The following is an 18,646-nucleotide window of genomic DNA, read 5'->3' on the forward strand; positions in this document are numbered from 1 at the left end:
AAAATGAATTGGGAATAATTTCATCAGAGGCCGAGTGAGTCATCGGGGAAATGGAACGTCATCGGGGAAATGGAACGTCAAAGACTGAATAATCAGCATTTCAGACAGAGAAGTTGTTTTGACGCCTGTGAAGGTCCTTGAATAAGTCGACAGATTTAAAAAAAAAAAAAATAGTCCTTCAAGAGCTAATAGTTTTTGTATTACTAGCAAAAAAAAAAAGGTCAAATAAAAGTAGATTTTTTTGCATATATTATGTGGTTATATCCAAGTTATTTCATCGGATGCTGTTAAATTGAACAATATACTTACTCTTTGGTCTTTTCATGCTCTTGGGAAGGACTGAACATTCACAATATTCTACTGTGTCAGGAGCAGTGAGACTGGGAAGGATATATTATCCTCTCACCTGTTCAGAAAATCCCATTTTCTGTGCAATTTGTAAGTACTTGAACTGCACCTTACACAGTATAGTCGTTATGTTCCAACTTTATACTCTGTTAGTATTCTACAACTCTGCTGTATGTTTCTACTCTGTAACAACTGGCCTCGTGGTTATTTTGTCGGTTACTTTGTGATAAAGAGTTTTATTTCCCAAACACTCCCAGTTGTTCTGGTTTACAGTCAAAACAAGGTCAATTGCAAAATTAAAGCCAAGTTTAACCATAACTTAGCTTAGTTTGCTGTGCCTGAGGGGCAAAAAGTGTTTGGTTAGTTACAACCAAAAGACTTTAGAAAAGCTGTAACTTCTCCAGTCATCTTGTGGCCCCTCACATATATTTCATTGTAGTATTTTGTCAGGTATAATACGAGATCTGACTGGTGTATTCATCATCAGTGCAGGGGTGTGGAGTGAACAAACCTGTGTTGTGACTTTGCAACCCTGGCTACAGGAAAACCAAACAATGTGCCATGAAAGTCAATCAGATATAAAGAGCAGCATGCTCAATTTAGTCCAGTCTGTCAGGTCCTCCGCCTTAGATTCACTACCTTATCCTCCATTAGATACTGGGCTCATTTAAATTGGAAGAGCTTAAGTTGAACTTTGGTTTTATGCCACACAACTGAGGTCCCATATGTGCTGCATCCTCTGCTTGCACACATGGGAAGTCCCCATTAATGTAGACATACATGCAGGTTTTGGACCAACATACACTTCCATAGAGATGATAGCTTGCTTGTCTCAGCAAGACAATGCCAAATCACAGTCTGGCCCACCTGCAGTCCAAAACTGTCAGCCACTGATGACATTAGGTGTTCTCAAAGGAGGAAAATAAATAAAAGGGGTGGCTTGGATCAAATTCACATCTTTTCTCGTTAACATTCCTAAAGGTAAAATAATATCATACCCTCACAAAAGGGCATTCAGTGCAGTTTTTCTGTTGGGAAACTATTGAGGATGTTTTCTTTTGTTCTCTTCAGCTGTATTGCTTTAGACTTACAGGTGTGTCTCTTTCTCTGCCTGTCCCTGTTTAATGACAGGAACTGTACAAAACCATAGAGGGACCGATCACTGCAATACAATACAGTTGAATGACAATTAGACATTTTCGCCTCTCGGACAGTTGTGCTGTCCCTGATGCCCAATGTCCGCTATGAAGGTGGTATTCCGTGCAGATTTGGTGAATCAAACTGTTGGTTTTGCCTCTAACTGACTGAAGGTAATATTTTCATATTTTCTAACATTCAACACCTTCCATCTTTCCTTATTTATTTCCATATTTACTTGACAGGTAACACACTCCCTACATCTTAGCGTTGCTCTTGGTAACCCCACGGTTCTCTTTGCTTTAATAAGCACTATTTGAAATTCATGCTTAATGTTTCAGCTTCTCGGTGCAGTCAGGCCTGACTCTGACATTGTCATGTCCTGCTTCGGTTGGATTTTCTTCCACCCCCTGATTTTGAATCACTGCATTGACTCCAGCCCCACTGTCCGCGTCCTGCTTGGCGACGTCTTCTCGTGTTCTTCCAACCAGCTGCTCTGTGAGGTTGCGCCACCCTCCCTCTATAAGTTGCTCCATCTAATCCTCCTCCTGGCATTTGAAGTCTTACCTCTGGAAGTTTGGTTACGCGCTGATCATCTCGGACAACAGAACATGAGGACCGCAGCAGGGGATATTCTGATTTTATCGTTCGCTTTGCTCGCTTCAGGTATATTTACAGATAACCTTTCACAGAAAGAGATGTTCTTTATTTTTTATATTTTGGCTGATGTTTGTCGATCTACCAAATAAGCAGCTCGGGCAGCTAAGAGATGTTCCACACCGCTGGAGTACCCGACCACAGCACTGGTCAGTAAAGTCACCCCCGGACAGATGTTCAACAGCGGGTATAAAGTTTCTTACAGGTGCGCCGACGACTACACTCCATCCGGCGGGCTCCGATTTGTGAAGTGTCAGGATGGGGAATGGACCAACTTGACTCTAAAATGTGACAGTAAGAGCTCGACACACTGTTCAAATAAACGTCTCAATGTTGTTCTTTGAACCAGTCTTTTAAATTAGATCCACAAGTAAGACGTAGTTTTACAGTAACTTCAAGCAGCAAAGACGCCCTCTACCGCCCTCTATCGGCTACAAAAGAAACACGTTTTGTAATGTTGAAAATGTAGAACCAACTATTGACTCCAAAACGTTTGGAAAACGTTTTCCTAATGAGCTGAAGTTGTTTGGACTGCCACGAAGCCAAATACAGTTACTGTGGATTAAATGACGTGAAAATAATCGCTCATATTTACATTGAAGGTTGTGTTAGTTGTTGGACGGCTCATGAGAAGACATCTTTTCGACTGCAAAAAAAGGGGAAAAAAGAGCTTTCAAAGGCTAAAAGGAGAACAGAAATAAGTATTTCAAATGCTTGATGCTGACATCCGTCTGTTATGATGATCTTCACCGAACCTTTTAAAAAAAAATTTTATTTCTGTTTGCCTGCGTCCAAATGCTGAGATAAGTTGAATCATTGTCAGACATTTCATTTTCTGGATTTGCAGGGATATTTCTTTCACTATTAATGAAGTTAAGGTCGTTTAAAAGTGCAAACACTGAAATTAAAATCCAGTTTCTAATGGTGTTTGTGTTTACTGAGGGCTTTTCCTCTGTGTGGGGGATTCACGTGTAGAGTTTACAGCATTTCACCCATAATGCTTTGAGTATGATTTGTAAAAAATGTTAGTGTGGATTATGTTTCTCATACAAGTTATACATGACACATCTAGACACCCTCCGCATAATTTGCGGGAAAGTAGGATTTGCAACAGCATAATATAGCCTAAGCATTGATTTTTTTTTCAAACCTCGGGGAATGCAAATGTTACTCTTAATTCTCCCATCCGGTTGACAGTGCCATGTCTTTCTCTAATTTCTACCAGAGAGAACTTGCGGAAACGCCGGCGATATACCCAACGGGGAGTTCAGTTATGATGGGGAAACGTACATCGGTACGAGAGCTTACATCACATGTAAAAATGGGTATGTTTGTGTCAAAGAACTGATGTAAAACTTAACAAGAAGAGAGAGACCCGGTGTGTCGTTAACTGTATCTCCGCATTGACAGATACACCCTCAGGGGAAACAGTTACGTCACATGCCAAAAATCTGGATGGAGTGGTGCATATCCAATCTGTGAAGGTGAGCAACAGCACATTTAATCTTCAGGATCAATAAGTGACACTCTGCGGTGGCAACTGCATGACCACGACAGGTGGGCGGTGTTGTTAAGTATTAAAAGGCTTCATATGACGCAGATTTGTTTAATCTTTTCATTCTTCTTAACATATTTTCCATCTTAGTAATGATATTGTGAAACAAGGTCAACGTTTCTTCAATGTAAAGTCATGCGTTTGTGGTCATTTTGATCCAGTGGCAGCGAGATGTGTACATCTCCAGGTTTTTCTAGAACACATGAGCTAACAACATATGATGCAACTGTCTTATATTTACTTACCCAGCAGGAAGCGGAACGGTTTAAATTGACTTTATAGTAAGCAATCACACGGCAAAGCTTTATGTTGCCCTTCGATTGTATAAAACGCGTCTGTTCTTCCTCCTGTCCTGGTCGTTGTATTTGGGAGGAGAAGAAATTCCTGGTAAATAGCTGAGATTATCGTTTCCTCAGAGGGAGAGAGCAAAAACACCTGCTCCAACCCAGCTGTGGACAACTCGGTGCGGAAACGTGAAGATGTTTCAGTGTACCAGGTGGGAGAGAGCATGAGCTTCACCTGCAAGCAGGGTTTCCTGCTGGAAGGAGCAGCGCGGATCACCTGCGGCCCTGATGGCCAGTGGCAGCCTCTGCCTCCCAGATGTCTGCAGTCAACCACTAGAACGCAACAGCCTGGACAGCCGTCAGGCAAACAGAGTCAGCTCCTATTTCTTATTACAGTTACTCACTATCCATGTTGAGTTTAAAGTCTGTAAAATCTAAAAAAAAAAAACCAAAAAAAAAAAACCTGACATCTCCCCCTTTGTGTTCAGAAGCTGGATGCGGTGCACCACCAGCTGTCAGCTCCTCCCATGCCAACCTTGCTGATAAGTACATCACCAAGACTTCGTTTTCCTCTGGTGAAAAAGTCTACTATATGTGTGATGTTGGCTACTTTCCAACAGCCGGCAGCAAGGGTCGCATGTGCCTCAATGGAAAGTGGACGCAGCTGACGCTGAAGTGTGAACGTAAGAACATCCATCTTCCCTCACAGTCAAGAACTTTGTGAAAAACGCTTCATGAAAGCTTCTCTGTACCGAACTTTTGCAGGAGTCAGAGGCTTGTTTTACTTGTTATTTGTTGTTTCCTGAAATTAACTAAACACTCCAATTTCATGGATTTGGAGGTGCAGAAACCTATTTTTCCCCCAGTTTTCTTCTTTTCTTGAATCAAAATATGGAAAATATCAACAATTTGTTTACGTCCATTTAGTTTGTTGTTTGTGTGTGTGTACACCTCTGTTTTTAGGCTGTCAGTTCCTTGGAATACATCTCCTTGGAATACACTTTTAATTACACATGACAATAGTATTTACAAAAGGCAAATTGTTGACTGGATCATAATTACTGGCCAGAAACACTTGTGTTTAAAAAATCTTCCCCACTCCCCCCAAAGCTTGCTGTAGATATATTTTAATACACTGCACTGTCTGCAGTTGTCTATGGTCCCCCCCTTTTCATCTTAATCTATATTAATGTTATAAATGATATTGCAGAGCACACCTATAGGATCAAACTGCACTCCACCGTGTTGAAACTCCACAAACTGATCTGATTATTCACTTGATTATCTTATTTGAGCAAGTTCTAACGACTTCTATGGTAATTTCTCTCTCTCTTTCTTTCTTTGTTTTTTTTTTTTTTCTGGCATCAACAGTGAAGTTTTGTGGACATGCAGGAGTTATTAAAAACGGACACTTTGTTTACACTGGAGTACAGTTTGGAGACACTGCTACAGCCATTTGTGACGAGGGGTGAGCGAAATGAAACGTGTCGCTTTCATACATGTCATCATTCTTTACACTTTTGAGTTCTGTGACCTTGAGAATTAAAACTTGAATTTGCCCCGTCATCAGGTATGTACTCGTTGGAAAGGCCACCAGAAACTGCATGAGTCACGACTGGGACGGACGCATCCCTATTTGTGAAGGTGCAGTCTCACACACACACATGCAGGACTTGTTTGGTGGCTTATTGTTTTTCTTGAATATCTTCAGTCATATTAAATCTATTGTATTTCTGGCAGCTGTGAATTGCCCGGAGCCAAAAATCACAACTGCACAAAGGACAGACAGCGCAGAGCCGCCACACTTCTACAGAAATGTGGTTCGCTATGGGTGTCACGTGGGAACTCTTGATGGGCCAAATGAGATTTGGTGTACAAAGAATGGGACATGGAACACATCCCCTCCAGAGTGCAGAGGTCCGAGCTCGCATGACTACCTCACCCAGCAATTTCTTTTAAACACATCTAGTTTGTACTTTGTTCACAACGCTTATAATAAAAATAAAATGTATTTTTTCACAGAAATAACATGTCCATCACCAAATGTGAATAATGCCCTCTGGATGGGAGCCCATAAACAAAAACATTACCCTATGGAAACCTTATCGATTGAATGTAGGAGGGGTTTTACCATCAGAGGACCCACTTCCATTACCTGCAGCAGAGGAGGCAGGTGGTTACCGTATCTTCCTGAGTGTTACCAATGTAAGTAATACATATGTACATGAGTTGCTTATGTAGTAGAACAAGTTTTTACACATTTTACAATTCTACCTGTTTTTATTTCCAGCAAAATACTATTTAAGGGGCTAAATGAGCTACCCGAAGTTTGAAACCACATTGAATACTGCAGTATTCAACCCCTCCTGGATGACTGTTAAACATCGACAAAGTATTAAAGTAATCTCTAATACTAAGCTAACAATGCATTTCTTCCAAAATGAATACTCTCAAAATCATTCTTTAATAATGCACTGCAATATATGTTGCTCCTAATACTTGTATGTCATCATTATACAGACATTAAAATATATTTAAAATGAAACGGAAGTACAGTATGTTTATTTTTGATAAGTGTTTTGGGGAGTAACAAGTACAGACCTGTTTCATTCACCTCTGTACATTATGGTTTTTTTTCTCTTTTTTTTTTTAAACTTTTTCTTTACAGTCAATAATGTGTATCATGTCTATAGACTAAAGGGTGAGTGAGCATCTCATGAACAAACAAGCTACAAGAAAATAAGAACACCGATTCCATTCATTTAAAAAGACAGTACAAAATTCAGACATTTCTTTACATGAGCAATAACAATTCAAGTGCAAATATCATTATCAACTCCGATACATCATAGCAAACTCTTAAAAGGCAACAATTAAAAAAAAAAAAAAACAAAAAAAAACATGTTGCAGGAAAGAAGCTGATTCTGGTGGGAGGAACAGGGGGTGTGTTGGGGAACTGAGGGCACGTGGGTCGAGTGAGCACACAGGGATGGTGAGTGATGGCATCCATGTAGGTGATTTTTAAACCGATATGAGTTGCTTGGCCCAACAATACCCTCAAGTGTGACAAATTCCCTTTGTGTCATCCAGTACAGTCTGTGACGTGGTGTCCCATCCCGTTTCCTTTTATTTACATTAGATGGAACACAACATCCTTAGATATAAGAGGGCACGCTTCTGTTCTGTTTAGAGAAAGCTGAACATGTAGGTCCATGAAGGGGATTATTATGCACCAATAGTCATCTGCATTCATTTGACTGCAGAGGTGGTGCTAAGGAATAGCTTCATATATTTTTGCAAATAGGCTTGTTCTCTTTTAGCAGAGAGCATCATCACTGTGAGGACTTCAGACAGTCACAATGCCGGGTCGAGAAATAATCTGGTTACACAAATGGTTATCGTTTTGTTAGCGTTTGGGGTGCAGTAGGTTGCTGTTTTTGAATAAAGCCAGGCAAACTTTCCTGGTTTTTTACGCTCTTAAGCTAACATTTTCAATTCAAAGGCAAATGAGCAGATTTCCCAAAATACTGAAATCTCTATCTGACACATCTGACATAAAGCAAGTGTTAGATTTTCACTAAATTTAAATCATTGTCTTACCCTGTTTTAGTCCCTTTTTAAATCAAATCATTTGTTTTACACACCAAATTCTTTCTATCACATGTAACTAATATACATATTTTTTTTTAATACTAGTAACATGTTAAAGCCTAAACATATTCTGCCCATAGCGAGTGATAAATACGAAATACAAGCAGTCTCAGGAAGACTGCAGCCCAGAAACACATTTCGGGTCTCAGCAGGGCGTAACGGGAATGAATGTGGGCCAGTTTTATTCATTGCACTTTGTACTAAAAATGAGGGATGGCAGGTTCTAAATCTGGCGCACAAAAGTACTTGACCCGGCCTTTTTGAACGGTCTTTGGAAAGGCTGTCTTCACAAAATGTGAGAGAGGAGTTCGGGGGGTATCGGGTGTCTTTGAATTTTAGACTAGTGAAACATCACGGGGCAGCAAAGAGATTATTTGGGGGGGTGGGAGTTTCCTGCATAAGCAAATCAGGATTAAAGAATTCAACCCTCGTCTAATTTACTTTCATTATTTACAAGACTGAAATAAAAACAACAAAACTGGTAGTCCACAGACAGGTAATGAGAGATTATCAACTTTAAATGGATTAAGAACAGAAGTATCTCAGATTCGGAGCTTCCCTTTGTTTTAAACCTACAGATTATAAGTGTGTAGAGTACATCAGAAAGACAATGAGACTGAAGAATTAAAGTGACCTTTTAAAAGAAGCAGCAAACATAATGTCCATCAAAGACATTTCTCTCACTCTTTGAGACATGCTCCACTAGACATCACATCATCTCATTTCTGTGGCTCTCACAATTATTTATCTCCCAAATGTCCACTGGGTTCCTGGAATGGTAAACTGCATTTTTGTGTTTGCTTTGAGTTGGCTTGAAAAAGACCAGAAGAAAACATCTGAAGGTTGGGAAACACTGGTACAGTCTAAACAGACAGAGCAAAACACAGATTAACTGTTTTAACAGTAAAACCCTTGGAAATTGCTCTAAGAGCTCAAATATAGTCGGGCTTTGAAGGACCTGGAACGCAGCTGTGACATTAATTTAACAACTGCTCCTCCTCGAGGACAGCACACAGACACTGAAGATGGAATTAGTTACACAACACTTGCACAACACTTACACTCATACTTAATGGTAGGAACTGGAGCTCACACTGCTCATTTAAACAAATACAACAACAAGCTCTATCAGGCTCAAACCGCATACACATAACATCACTCCTACTGTTTGAAATAGGCTTATTCTTTTTCTCTCTTTTTTTTTGTTTTTTTTTCTAGTTATTTTTTTTGTTTCATTGCACATTGCAACAGAAACAAAACCCACTTGCTTACTCTACATCCCCACTAAATGTTTGAGCTCGGGACTGCAGACCTGTGCTGGAATGAAACTGACAAAGTAAACCTAAAAAAATGTATTCTTTGTTAATTCTCAGGTTTCGTAATTATTATTATCTTTTTAATTGTAAAAGCCTATGAAAAAAAGGGGGGGGGGGGTAAACGCACTAGTAGGTTTCGTGTTTATAAGTCCTGTGATGGTTGTAAGATGCGGCCTTTAAGGTGGAGGGGGATGTTGGGGTGGTATGTGGGGAGGGGGGGTTGCAATCAGGTAGTTAGCAGCAGGGTGAACTTTATTTGTATGGCCGCAGGAAAGCAGAGACTTTGCTGCTTATGAGACGTATGAAGGAGCGGGGAAGCATCTCGTTGGACTCCCGAGTGGTGTACTTAAAGTAGTTGTTTGGGTGAGCCAGCACGTCAAAAAGAGTCTTAATCAGTTTTTTATCCTGTAGAAAGAACAAACAGATGTCAGTCGCTCACTCACATGCATACCTCCTCAAAAACTAAAGCTGTTACACAACACTGTTAAACAGATTAGGAAAACGTAGGCAGTACAACCTGACTCGAGCAAATAGTGTTTTAAACTTATTTCAATTTAATCAGCTGACTAAAATCTGTTTCTGAAACGATTTCGATGCATGAAGCAATCCGGTTGCAGAATGTTCACACGTTAACTTTAGAAAACACTTTTTGATCTACAACAAAGTCCTGTGAACCATCAGATTTTGTGACTCAAAAACAAGTTGGAACTCCTTTTTTTTCAAATTTAGGCCTAGTAGATGCATGTGAGGGCAGATTCAGCAACTATATTGCTTTTTTTCTCTTTGGTGAATGTTTAAGGAGAAATAACCGATGATGTTCACAGACTGGCATCAGCTGTTTGAAATTTCAAATGTAACTTTTCATCCACGATGAACTGCATCATAAACACAGATGTGGTAGAGTGATAGAGAGTAAATTAAACATAATTCGTAAATAAACGTGTATTCCAAAGTATACATACACTAATATATCAAGATATAAATCAACAAAAAAAGTGAAAAAAATTAAATGCTTTTAATATTTAGTGTTTTGTCATTAATATTTATATCTCAAAGTTTATTTAGTCATTTACTTCTTTGTCTTTATATTTCCAAATGTCTTTATTTCTGTGTATATTTCCTCATTTATCTTATTACACTTGTAAGACGGAGGGGAGGCTGTGCTGACCTTGAGGATTTCTTGATGGTTTTCTGAAGCGTAGAGCCTTCCATCTCGCACTATGTCCTCTACAAGCTGTTCGTAGTCCTCTGCATTCATGAAAAAAACAGGAGACATCATTACACATTGCACCTTATGCCATGCTGCAAATATGTCATGCAAATCCAAAACAAGTTGGCTGGTGAAAAATTGCAATCCACAGCCTAATCCATATAGTCAGGAACTCCTTTTGACTCATTTTATTGTTGGCTAATGAGATGTTTCAGATCATTTAATGTGAAGAAAAGGTATGTTGTAACATTAAAAGCATCAACAGTGGAGTGATTCAAGTCAAACACTCATTGCTACAGTTTCGTGGTTGTGACAAACATTATTTCCCGCAATTTCATGATGTCAAACTGTTTGATTAATCAATCAGGGAAATTGCCTAATGTTCTGCAAATCCCTTTGTGCCACCAAAACAGCCACGGTGGCCTTTTGTACCTTGTCGTGGTAGGCCTCTGAATCAGGCTTGTACTGGTGCATTACACCGATACTCCATAGAATTGGGATCATGGGAGTTTAGAGGCCATGTCGTCACTTCCTCAGCAGTTGCTGCAGAGTGTCAGGGGTCACTGTCCTGCAGTGGAAGGGAGCGCTGCTGCCATGGAGAGGTGCGCTTGTTCTGTGACAGTGTTTAGGCAGGTGATATGTGCCAAAGTAACAAGCACACAAGTGCCACCATTCAACACATATATGCATTGTAATGAGTTGACCAGTTTTTTTTCCTTCACCTGTCAGCTGATTGAATGTTGTTACTTATCAGAGTGAATGAAAAAGACTGATTATTGTCACTTTTGAGTAGAACACACAGTACTTTTGGTAGGTGGGAGCAAAAATAAATCTGTGACACTTCAAATAAAAAAGTACCAATTTGCTGTCTGGAGAAACCCACGCTGGGAATGAACCATCTGTCGTCCAACTGAGAGACAAGGACTCAACTCAGTGAGACGAAGATAAAAGCCCGTTGACTCACCAGACGGGAGGCAAAACAGTGTGAAATGAAATGGAAAGCTAAAAGTGCACATAAATTACATGAAATTTTCTTTAAAGTGGCCTCCTATGATATAAGAGGAGCGTTTCTCATTGGCCAGTGATGCAAACATGAAATCCTACTTAATAATGTAGCGATTTAAAATTACAGCATTTAGTGTCTCAGATGTTATTCAGTTTATAATTAAACATCACAGATGTAAAAAAAAAAAAACTTACTTCCATTGCATTAGAGGTGAGATTTTAAACACCACAAAACATTAATATTTTTGTTGAATTCGAATTAAATTGACCTTAGAAATGTATAAATCTGATTAAATGTGCAGATATTTCCAAACTTTTACACAACAGATACTGCATATCACATTTCTCTACAGAAATCATAGAATAAGATGATTTATGATGCTGCATACCATCATAAGTAACGTAGGGGATTTGGAAGCCTCTGGCGCTGTTAGCCTCGTTTGACTTGAAGTTAATCCACAGACGTCTGGAGCGAGCTGTGAAGGCAATGGGCCGCTCATACGTCTGACACGTCTCATAGGTGGTGATGGATGTGGCTGACCCTAGCAGGGACACAGAAACAGTAACAGTGGTCAGGTTTCAAAGCTATACTTTCTGTAAATTATAGCAACATCAAATTCTTATCAATCTACAACCAGGAAAAGTTACACTTACAGTTCTTCCTCATAACCAGTACATCGCCACACTCATCCTCTGATGGCAGGAAAATCTCTGGGACTACTATTAGGATCTTGCGCTTGCTGGGTGGGTTGATGTTCCAAGTACACTCCACATTAGCAGGGTAATTTCCAGGATAGTTGGGTGACTCAATATAACCCATGAACTCACCCATCTCACCACCACATTGTCTGTCTAGACATACACAAGCAAATCAAATTAGATTCAAGCTCATGTTAAAGACATAAAGAGACAGAAAACAGTAATCGTCATGCTCACTCTTGCACTGTGAGACACTGGTGGCACCATCAAAATCAGTGGTGGTGTTTCCCGGGCAGGAAATGCAGTAATTTTGTCTAAACTCTGTCTGATAGGTCCCCACTGGGCAGCGGATACATCGATGCACTGTGGTGTTGTAGTAATGACCTGGAGAACACTGAACTGTGTGGTGGCAATGAAGAAACACATTAAATTAAGAAGTTTTGGAAAAATATTTTAGTATATTTCCCTGGACGAGAAATACATTCCATACATTAAATACATTACACATGTACCAACAGAAATACACTGACCTTTGACTTCACAGTCATGAAAGGAGCTGGCACCTTCCCGCTTGGTGCTCAGTCCACCCCCACAGGGGAAGCACAGGGTCCGTCCCAGATCTGGCTGATACGTGCCCTGAGGGCACGGCTGACAGGGTTTGAAACCGTCGCTGGAGAAGTATCCCGTTGGACACTGGCCTGGTTTTCATTTGAAGGATGCCAAAATCAGATTTACTAATTTACCAGAAATGCATGCTTTTCATTGGGACTTTAAACTACCTGCACAGGAGGAGATGTTTCGTGCGCCAGTGGGTCCGTGGCCATCGCTTCCAGGACAGAGGTCACAGGCCAGCTGCCCCTCTTTCTCCTGGAAGGTCCCGGGGGGACACTGAACGCAGCGTTCCTGCTCACCATGGTAGTAAGACCCTGGCAAACATCTAACTGAGAGAACATCCACAATGGCTGCTGTCACAGATGTGCACACACTCTACGTTACTTAATCAAGTACATCAAATTCATGACAGAAGTCAGCACAAAATGTGACCCGAAAAGCTGGTTGTGTTCTGAGAGCGAGAACTACTGCTCACACCTTCACCCTTTTCAACAATGATGCCTTCTGCTGGACGAAACAAGGTTACATTCTTTTCCTTGAGTTTCTCAGAACTGCTCATTAGACATCCAGCTCTCTGGTCTTACCACATCGGCCGCTGTCCCTCTCTGAGCCTGGGCCACAATTCTCCTGGATGGGAGCAGCTTGGGGAAGTTTTTGGGCCACCTCGTACTCCAAGCCAGCAACTCGAATCAGGAAGCGCTCCTGGTTGATGGACTTCTTCAGGGCCTTTATGTATGTCTTCACCTGCTTCTCCATGCGCTGCCGCAGGCAACTCAGGTTGCAGCTCCCTGGTCAATACATACCAATAAATCAGGTCAAAGTTATTATGACTGTAACTAATGACGACACGTATTGGCTGTTTAGTAAAGTGACACTGAACTGTACATAAGCAGTAAGTGAGGAGTCTGACCTGTGGTGTCTCCAGGTTTGACCTCAGCTTCCAGCTCCAAAGTAATGCGTGTTACCTCTTTGTTGGAGGGGTTTCGTGCACGTCGCCCTTTAGCTCTCTTGGAGGAGTCACATTTGAGGTTAACAAATGTTACCAGGCAGTTGCTGCAAGGCTGCCCCCCTCCTGCAGACACATGTTATCACATTAACGGTTAAGCAGCACTGTATTACTTAATTGCACACATCATTCACAATTAATCAATTTTCTTCAACATTTGAGAGTGGTGCTCCATAATAATAACAATTATTTACAGCTGCAATAAGGGATTATTTTCAGTATTAATTCATGATCCACCAACAACTTTCTTGATAAATTTAAAACATAAAAACACTGTATAGTGTATTTAGATATGAAAAGAATGCAGAGATGCTAATAATTTAGATATTAAACAAAAAGCAAGAAAGAATGAATAATGGGTTTTAACATATGCTCATTTTAATTTTGAAGTTAAGTTTTGAGTAATACAAGACAGCAGTAATTTAAAAAAATAACTAGAAAGAAACTTGTCAAACAAATTAGGTAAATCGTATTTTTAACAGGTTAGAAATATGATTGTGTGAAAAAGTGAATCCCAAGAGGTCGAGTCATTCAGGAGAGGGGAGGGGTATGATTCGATAAGATTTGTTGATTTTGCCATATATGGTAAATAAAATCATGAAAGAGTCAGAGAATCCAGACTAAGTAAGGGGACAAGGAAGAAAACGGATACTGAATGGCTGTGATCATCAGGCAGCCAGGCAGCGCTGCATGGAAAAACACATTTTTTTTCTTGGGAATCACTCATTTATAATAAGAAAAAAAAATGGGGTAAAAAATGTCAGTGAACACAGTATGTCACTGCCTCAAGTTAATGCTTTACTAGATCCAAAAGAGTCTGCCTTCTCTGGGCCTGAGTTCATTTTAAATGGGCTGCGGTGAAGTGGAAAATTGGCCTGTGATCTGCTGAATCCAAACATGTCTTTTTTAAAAATCATGACTGTTGTGTTCTCTGAGCTGAAGAAAAGAGGGACCGTCTGACTCGATATTAGTGCACAGTTCAAAAGCTGGTCTCTAAAAAGACTATGAGCCATGACAGGAGTAACTTGCACATCTGTGAGGTAGCATTAAAGCTGAATGATACGTACAGGCTTCAGAGCAACATACGCTGTAATCTAGCTGATGTCTTTTTCTGTCTTTACGACAACAGTAAAGCACAAAAACACTCAACCATTGAAAATGGGATTTTCAAATACGTTTTGCCTTTGTATCATTTTTTTTATCAAATAATTTTACTACGTTGTATCCTGTTTTTCTTTATAAAGTTTACCACCTTTTTGGAAATATAGTTAAAGGCCCGATTTGAATTATTCTTTTTGTGCAACCGCTCTCTAAAATCCTAATAAAAGCAGCACATTCCAACATTCAGTCCTTGTGCTTTCATGTTTAGAAATCTGTACACAGCGTCACACACAGATAAACACTGACCTGGTCCCAGCGTCCTGCCCCTGTCTTCTGTCCTGCCGTTCAACTTTGGATGCAGGTGACATTTTGCATTTTTAATCTTGAAAGAAGCCGTCTGCTTCACTGGAGGCGCCAAAGTCTCTACAGACAAACACAGCCCAGTGGGTGGAAGAACACAGAAACATCATGCTGCTACCACTACCAAGACAGATTTCTGTGCTGATTCTTGAAAAGAGTTTGGTTAAAAAAAAAACTGGATGGTGACAAACCTATGCAGCTCTGACTACTGCTGGTGTTGAGCCTGGCGGGGGACTTCCCTCTGAGAACGGGGATGCCACAACTGACTGAGTAGCTGTTATCTGACTCTGTCAAAGTTAGCAGAAGCACAATAAGTTCCTAAAATTGTTACACAGTTTGATTCGTTGTCATTGCGTTCTGACTGGGAGAAACATACCTGCCAGATAGTGAGCCTTGGAAGCACAAGTAAGAGAGCAGCTCTCCTTTTTTCCTGTCTTGCTACAGGTCAGAGTGGCCTTTGGTGCAACCAGTCCAGGAGAACATTTCACCAGCTCTGACAGAATATAAAATTAACTCTGAATCACATGCTGTCAACATAGAAACCTAAGCAATAAAGGAAGAAACTGTGCAGGTGCTGCCAACATAGGTCCTTTATGTACATGTCAGTGAATCAACCACATGGGGGCAGTGTTGTTACATACCAATACAATCCTTCCTGTTCCAGTGCAGCTTGTATCCTGGCGGACAGGTACACTCATAGCTCCCCAGAGAGTTGATGCAGCCGTATTTACAACCTCCCCGATTTATACTGCACTCATTAATATCTGTACAAAGATGTTTCAGACAAGCATGAAAGGGAAAGAGTTTGTTTATCTTTTTGGCAAAGATGACATTAAAAATCTTTAAGACTGTCTTTAAGTGATCTGTCCAAAATACTCTAAAATCAGTCTTGTTGAACTGAATGAAAAACAAACGGGCCTATGAGGAGACAGCACAGCTGCGAATAAGTAGTTCTTGTAAGCTTGCTTCAGATCATCCTGTCAGAGCATCACATTACAGGAAGATTAATGTGTTTGTGTGTAAACAGGAGCGAATTCTCGTTTTTATGTCACCCGCATTCAATTTCATGGTCAGAATTTCTCCACTCTGCAGGGAGGAAGACTTGTGGTAAGCAGTAAATTATAATCACCTTTTCAAACACATGCTGAGCTAAAACCACTAAAAGCATCCGGTATCCAGATGCAGTCTGGCTGCAATCGATGCCAGACAGAAAATCAGTTTAGAGAGAAAAGCCGAGCATTCAGCAGGCAGCGGACAAGTGGCAGAGACACCAAGGAAAGAGACGGAGATAATGGCAGTGATTGATGATCTGGGCTGCTGATATGAAAAGCTCTTCCTTGTCTCATTCGATTATTCACCTTGAATAAAAACAGTCTGTATTGCTAATGCACTCGCTAAAGAAAATGATGACTTCATCAACAGCCAGAACTGCTTGGAAATCTTGTGAGGGATGTGCTGCTCATCCTCCTCATCAGAGCTCTTCATTTAAAGGACAAAGAACTCTAATGAATATCTGATGGAAGAGGAGCTCATCTACCAGCAACTGTCCTTTGTTCCTCGCTTACTTGATTCTAACATTTCGCTGATCTCTTTAGTCTTTGCATGCTCATCCAGTGTACAGAGAGTCAAGACAAGCCAAGAGAGAAAAAGGCCGGAACAGAAAGACAAACTGACATTTAGACACCATGGTGTAATGCACAGGAGGCTCTGGATATGCTGGTGAGTTCACAGAAATGTCATCATATTTAAATTTTAATTAGTTTTGTGTGCTTATTCAACAAGCACTCCCACTACAAACAACATCATAACTGAGGTTTTAAACAGCGACTTTCTCTAATCACAAACCTTTTTTCTGTATCTCAACTAGGAAGCTAAGGGGATTACATTTAATTTTCCTTTACAGTACAATATGAAAGCGTTTCTGTTAAAATCAAAGCTGGAAGCATGAAATTAGGTACATTTAGAAATACTCTGAAAGTATTCGGTCAACACAGCTCTGAGTTTTTTTCTTTATACCAGACAAGCAATAGTGAGTAGACTGTTAAGCAAGACAAAGAATGGCTAAATATACTCCTACTCAGGAGGAATTTCATAGACTTTGGCACAACGCTTGACAGCAGGTCACTGAGGTAATTGGGTTTGTTAAGGGTGAGTCTATTGTTAAACACTGAACACAGATTTCTGGACTGTTTGGTAGCTATATTTCGGTTCATGAACCACACAGGGAATAACATAACCTTGGTTGTGGCCAGGAGAGAAGCGAGTACAACAGGGAGCACCATAAATCTCTATGGCTATCTAACAGTTCCAACAGCACCGCTGAAAAGCGGAGCGTAATCGTTCATCACTGGCTCACTCAACAATAGTATACAGAACCATTAACGCCAGACCATCTTCCCTCCTCTCAGCACTTCAGTGTGGCCTGATCATTGTCGATCAGGCAAGTAAAATCCTCACAAATCCAATTCTGGAGCATTTATTCCTTTAGCTCAGAACAGAGCTGCAGATGTATGGAATGGATGTCACAAACCTATCAAATCTGTTGTGTAATTCCAAGAATACATACATACAGAGGGTGGATAAAATAAAAATAATCATTTAGAATTTAATTTAACCCAGCAGCAGTGCAACAGCCTTTCAGACTCAGTCTTAACCAATCAGGTGTTCTTAATTTCTTCTTCACATAACAAATTGTGCTTGGAACTATTAAAATCATCATTTATATTTCATCGTTTGTAACAGTAGAGTTACAACGTACAGCTATGGGGGTCGGTCAGTGTTGTTTTCATCCAAACTAACATATTTCTGAATGCCTCATTCTCTCATATGTCGACACCTTTACCCCTTCTTAAGTCCTGATGTGCAACATTTTGATGAAGCAGTCTTGATCAACATACCTGTCAAACTAGCAACAAAAAAACAAAAACAACAAACAAACAAATCATTGCATAACTATGTAGTTCGAGTGCACAAACTGTCTCTATGTCTCCATAACTACAGTGAAGCCCTGAGGCACTGGAGACAGCAGCAGATTCTAAGTGATGATAAATACTCAAATCAAAGGACTGCCACAAAACACCATGATGAGCTCTGGTGAGCCACTTGGCAGATCTGACGCATCCTCACACACCTCCTGACACCAAAGGTTGTTTGTGCTTCAGAGCACAGAGGCTTCCTGATAATCTTTGATTGGCATGGTCATATACTACCCTAAAAGACCTTTATGATATTTATTATCATAGTCCTTTTTAGCACACACTACACACTTTACCTCACTCTCAAATATAGCATATGTTTTTCAAAATTCGATTGACCTCCTGCAATCCAGGCTGCTGTTTCAGTTCATTTCAGGCAATTCAAACATCAAGTCGCAGAGGCTTTCAAATGACATATCGTGGGTAAACCACCTGAGGGATTTAGGTACATTTCATTTTTGTCCATGAATACAGCTGTTGTTTCTTAAGGATCGATCCACTTGGTAGCTCTCAGGCACGCAGCTTTCACACCTCACATGTGAACCACGAGGTAATTCAGTGCATGCTGTTAAGTTGTTTGAAGCGGACTTCTAAAGTTGATTTTTACATATTATGTTAAAAAAAAAAAAAAAAATCTATCTGACAGTTGTAGTTTCAGGATACTAGGGTCTGTGGGATGTAAAATTTCTCTGAGGATGAGATCCACCACTGATAAGTGTATGATTGTCCT

General features: G+C 40.3%; 2 protein-coding genes across 4 annotated transcripts in view; one reads left to right on the forward strand and one right to left on the reverse strand.

Moving 5' to 3' along the window:
- The first annotated feature begins 2,066 nt into the window (after positions 1–2,066).
- On the forward strand, positions 2,067–6,327 carry LOC140272248 (complement receptor type 2). Of its 2 annotated transcripts, none has more exons than XM_072367635.1 (11): positions 2,067–2,151; positions 2,239–2,436; positions 3,368–3,467; positions 3,553–3,626; positions 4,114–4,353; positions 4,470–4,664; positions 5,353–5,449; positions 5,552–5,625; positions 5,722–5,898; positions 6,004–6,186; positions 6,272–6,327. In XM_072367635.1, exons 1-11 carry the CDS (start codon positions 2,097–2,099, stop codon positions 6,292–6,294), a joined length of 1,416 nt encoding a protein of 471 aa, XP_072223736.1. In that variant the 5' UTR covers positions 2,067–2,096; the 3' UTR covers positions 6,295–6,327. The 2 variants fall into 2 exon arrangements, with proteins under 2 accessions (XP_072223736.1, XP_072223735.1); XM_072367634.1 differs by having other exon boundaries at positions 2,068–2,151; positions 2,236–2,436.
- Positions 6,328–6,521: 194 nt separating this feature from the next.
- scube3 (signal peptide, CUB domain, EGF-like 3) overlaps positions 6,522–18,646 on the reverse strand; it is a 78,010-nt gene continuing 65,885 nt past the window's right edge. For both annotated transcript variants that reach the window (XM_072367614.1, XM_072367613.1), the window contains 13 exons: positions 15,583–15,705; positions 15,318–15,434; positions 15,133–15,228; positions 14,888–15,004; positions 13,385–13,546; positions 13,059–13,262; positions 12,642–12,803; positions 12,393–12,560; positions 12,100–12,261; positions 11,818–12,015; positions 11,553–11,705; positions 10,117–10,196; positions 6,522–9,353 (listed from right to left, as the gene is read on the reverse strand). In XM_072367614.1, the coding sequence (XP_072223715.1) occupies positions 9,201–9,353; positions 10,117–10,196; positions 11,553–11,705; positions 11,818–12,015; positions 12,100–12,261; positions 12,393–12,560; positions 12,642–12,803; positions 13,059–13,262; positions 13,385–13,546; positions 14,888–15,004; positions 15,133–15,228; positions 15,318–15,434; positions 15,583–15,705 (1,895 nt within the window). In that variant the 3' untranslated portion in view covers positions 6,522–9,200. The remainder of the gene's footprint in view (positions 9,354–10,116; positions 10,197–11,552; positions 11,706–11,817; positions 12,016–12,099; positions 12,262–12,392; positions 12,561–12,641; positions 12,804–13,058; positions 13,263–13,384; positions 13,547–14,887; positions 15,005–15,132; positions 15,229–15,317; positions 15,435–15,582; positions 15,706–18,646) is intronic.

The sequence above is a fragment of the Leuresthes tenuis genome, unplaced genomic scaffold (genome assembly GCF_036924035.1).
Source record: "Leuresthes tenuis unplaced genomic scaffold, fLeuTen1.0.hap1 SCAF_16, whole genome shotgun sequence".
NCBI lineage: Eukaryota > Metazoa > Chordata > Actinopteri > Atheriniformes > Atherinopsidae > Leuresthes > Leuresthes tenuis.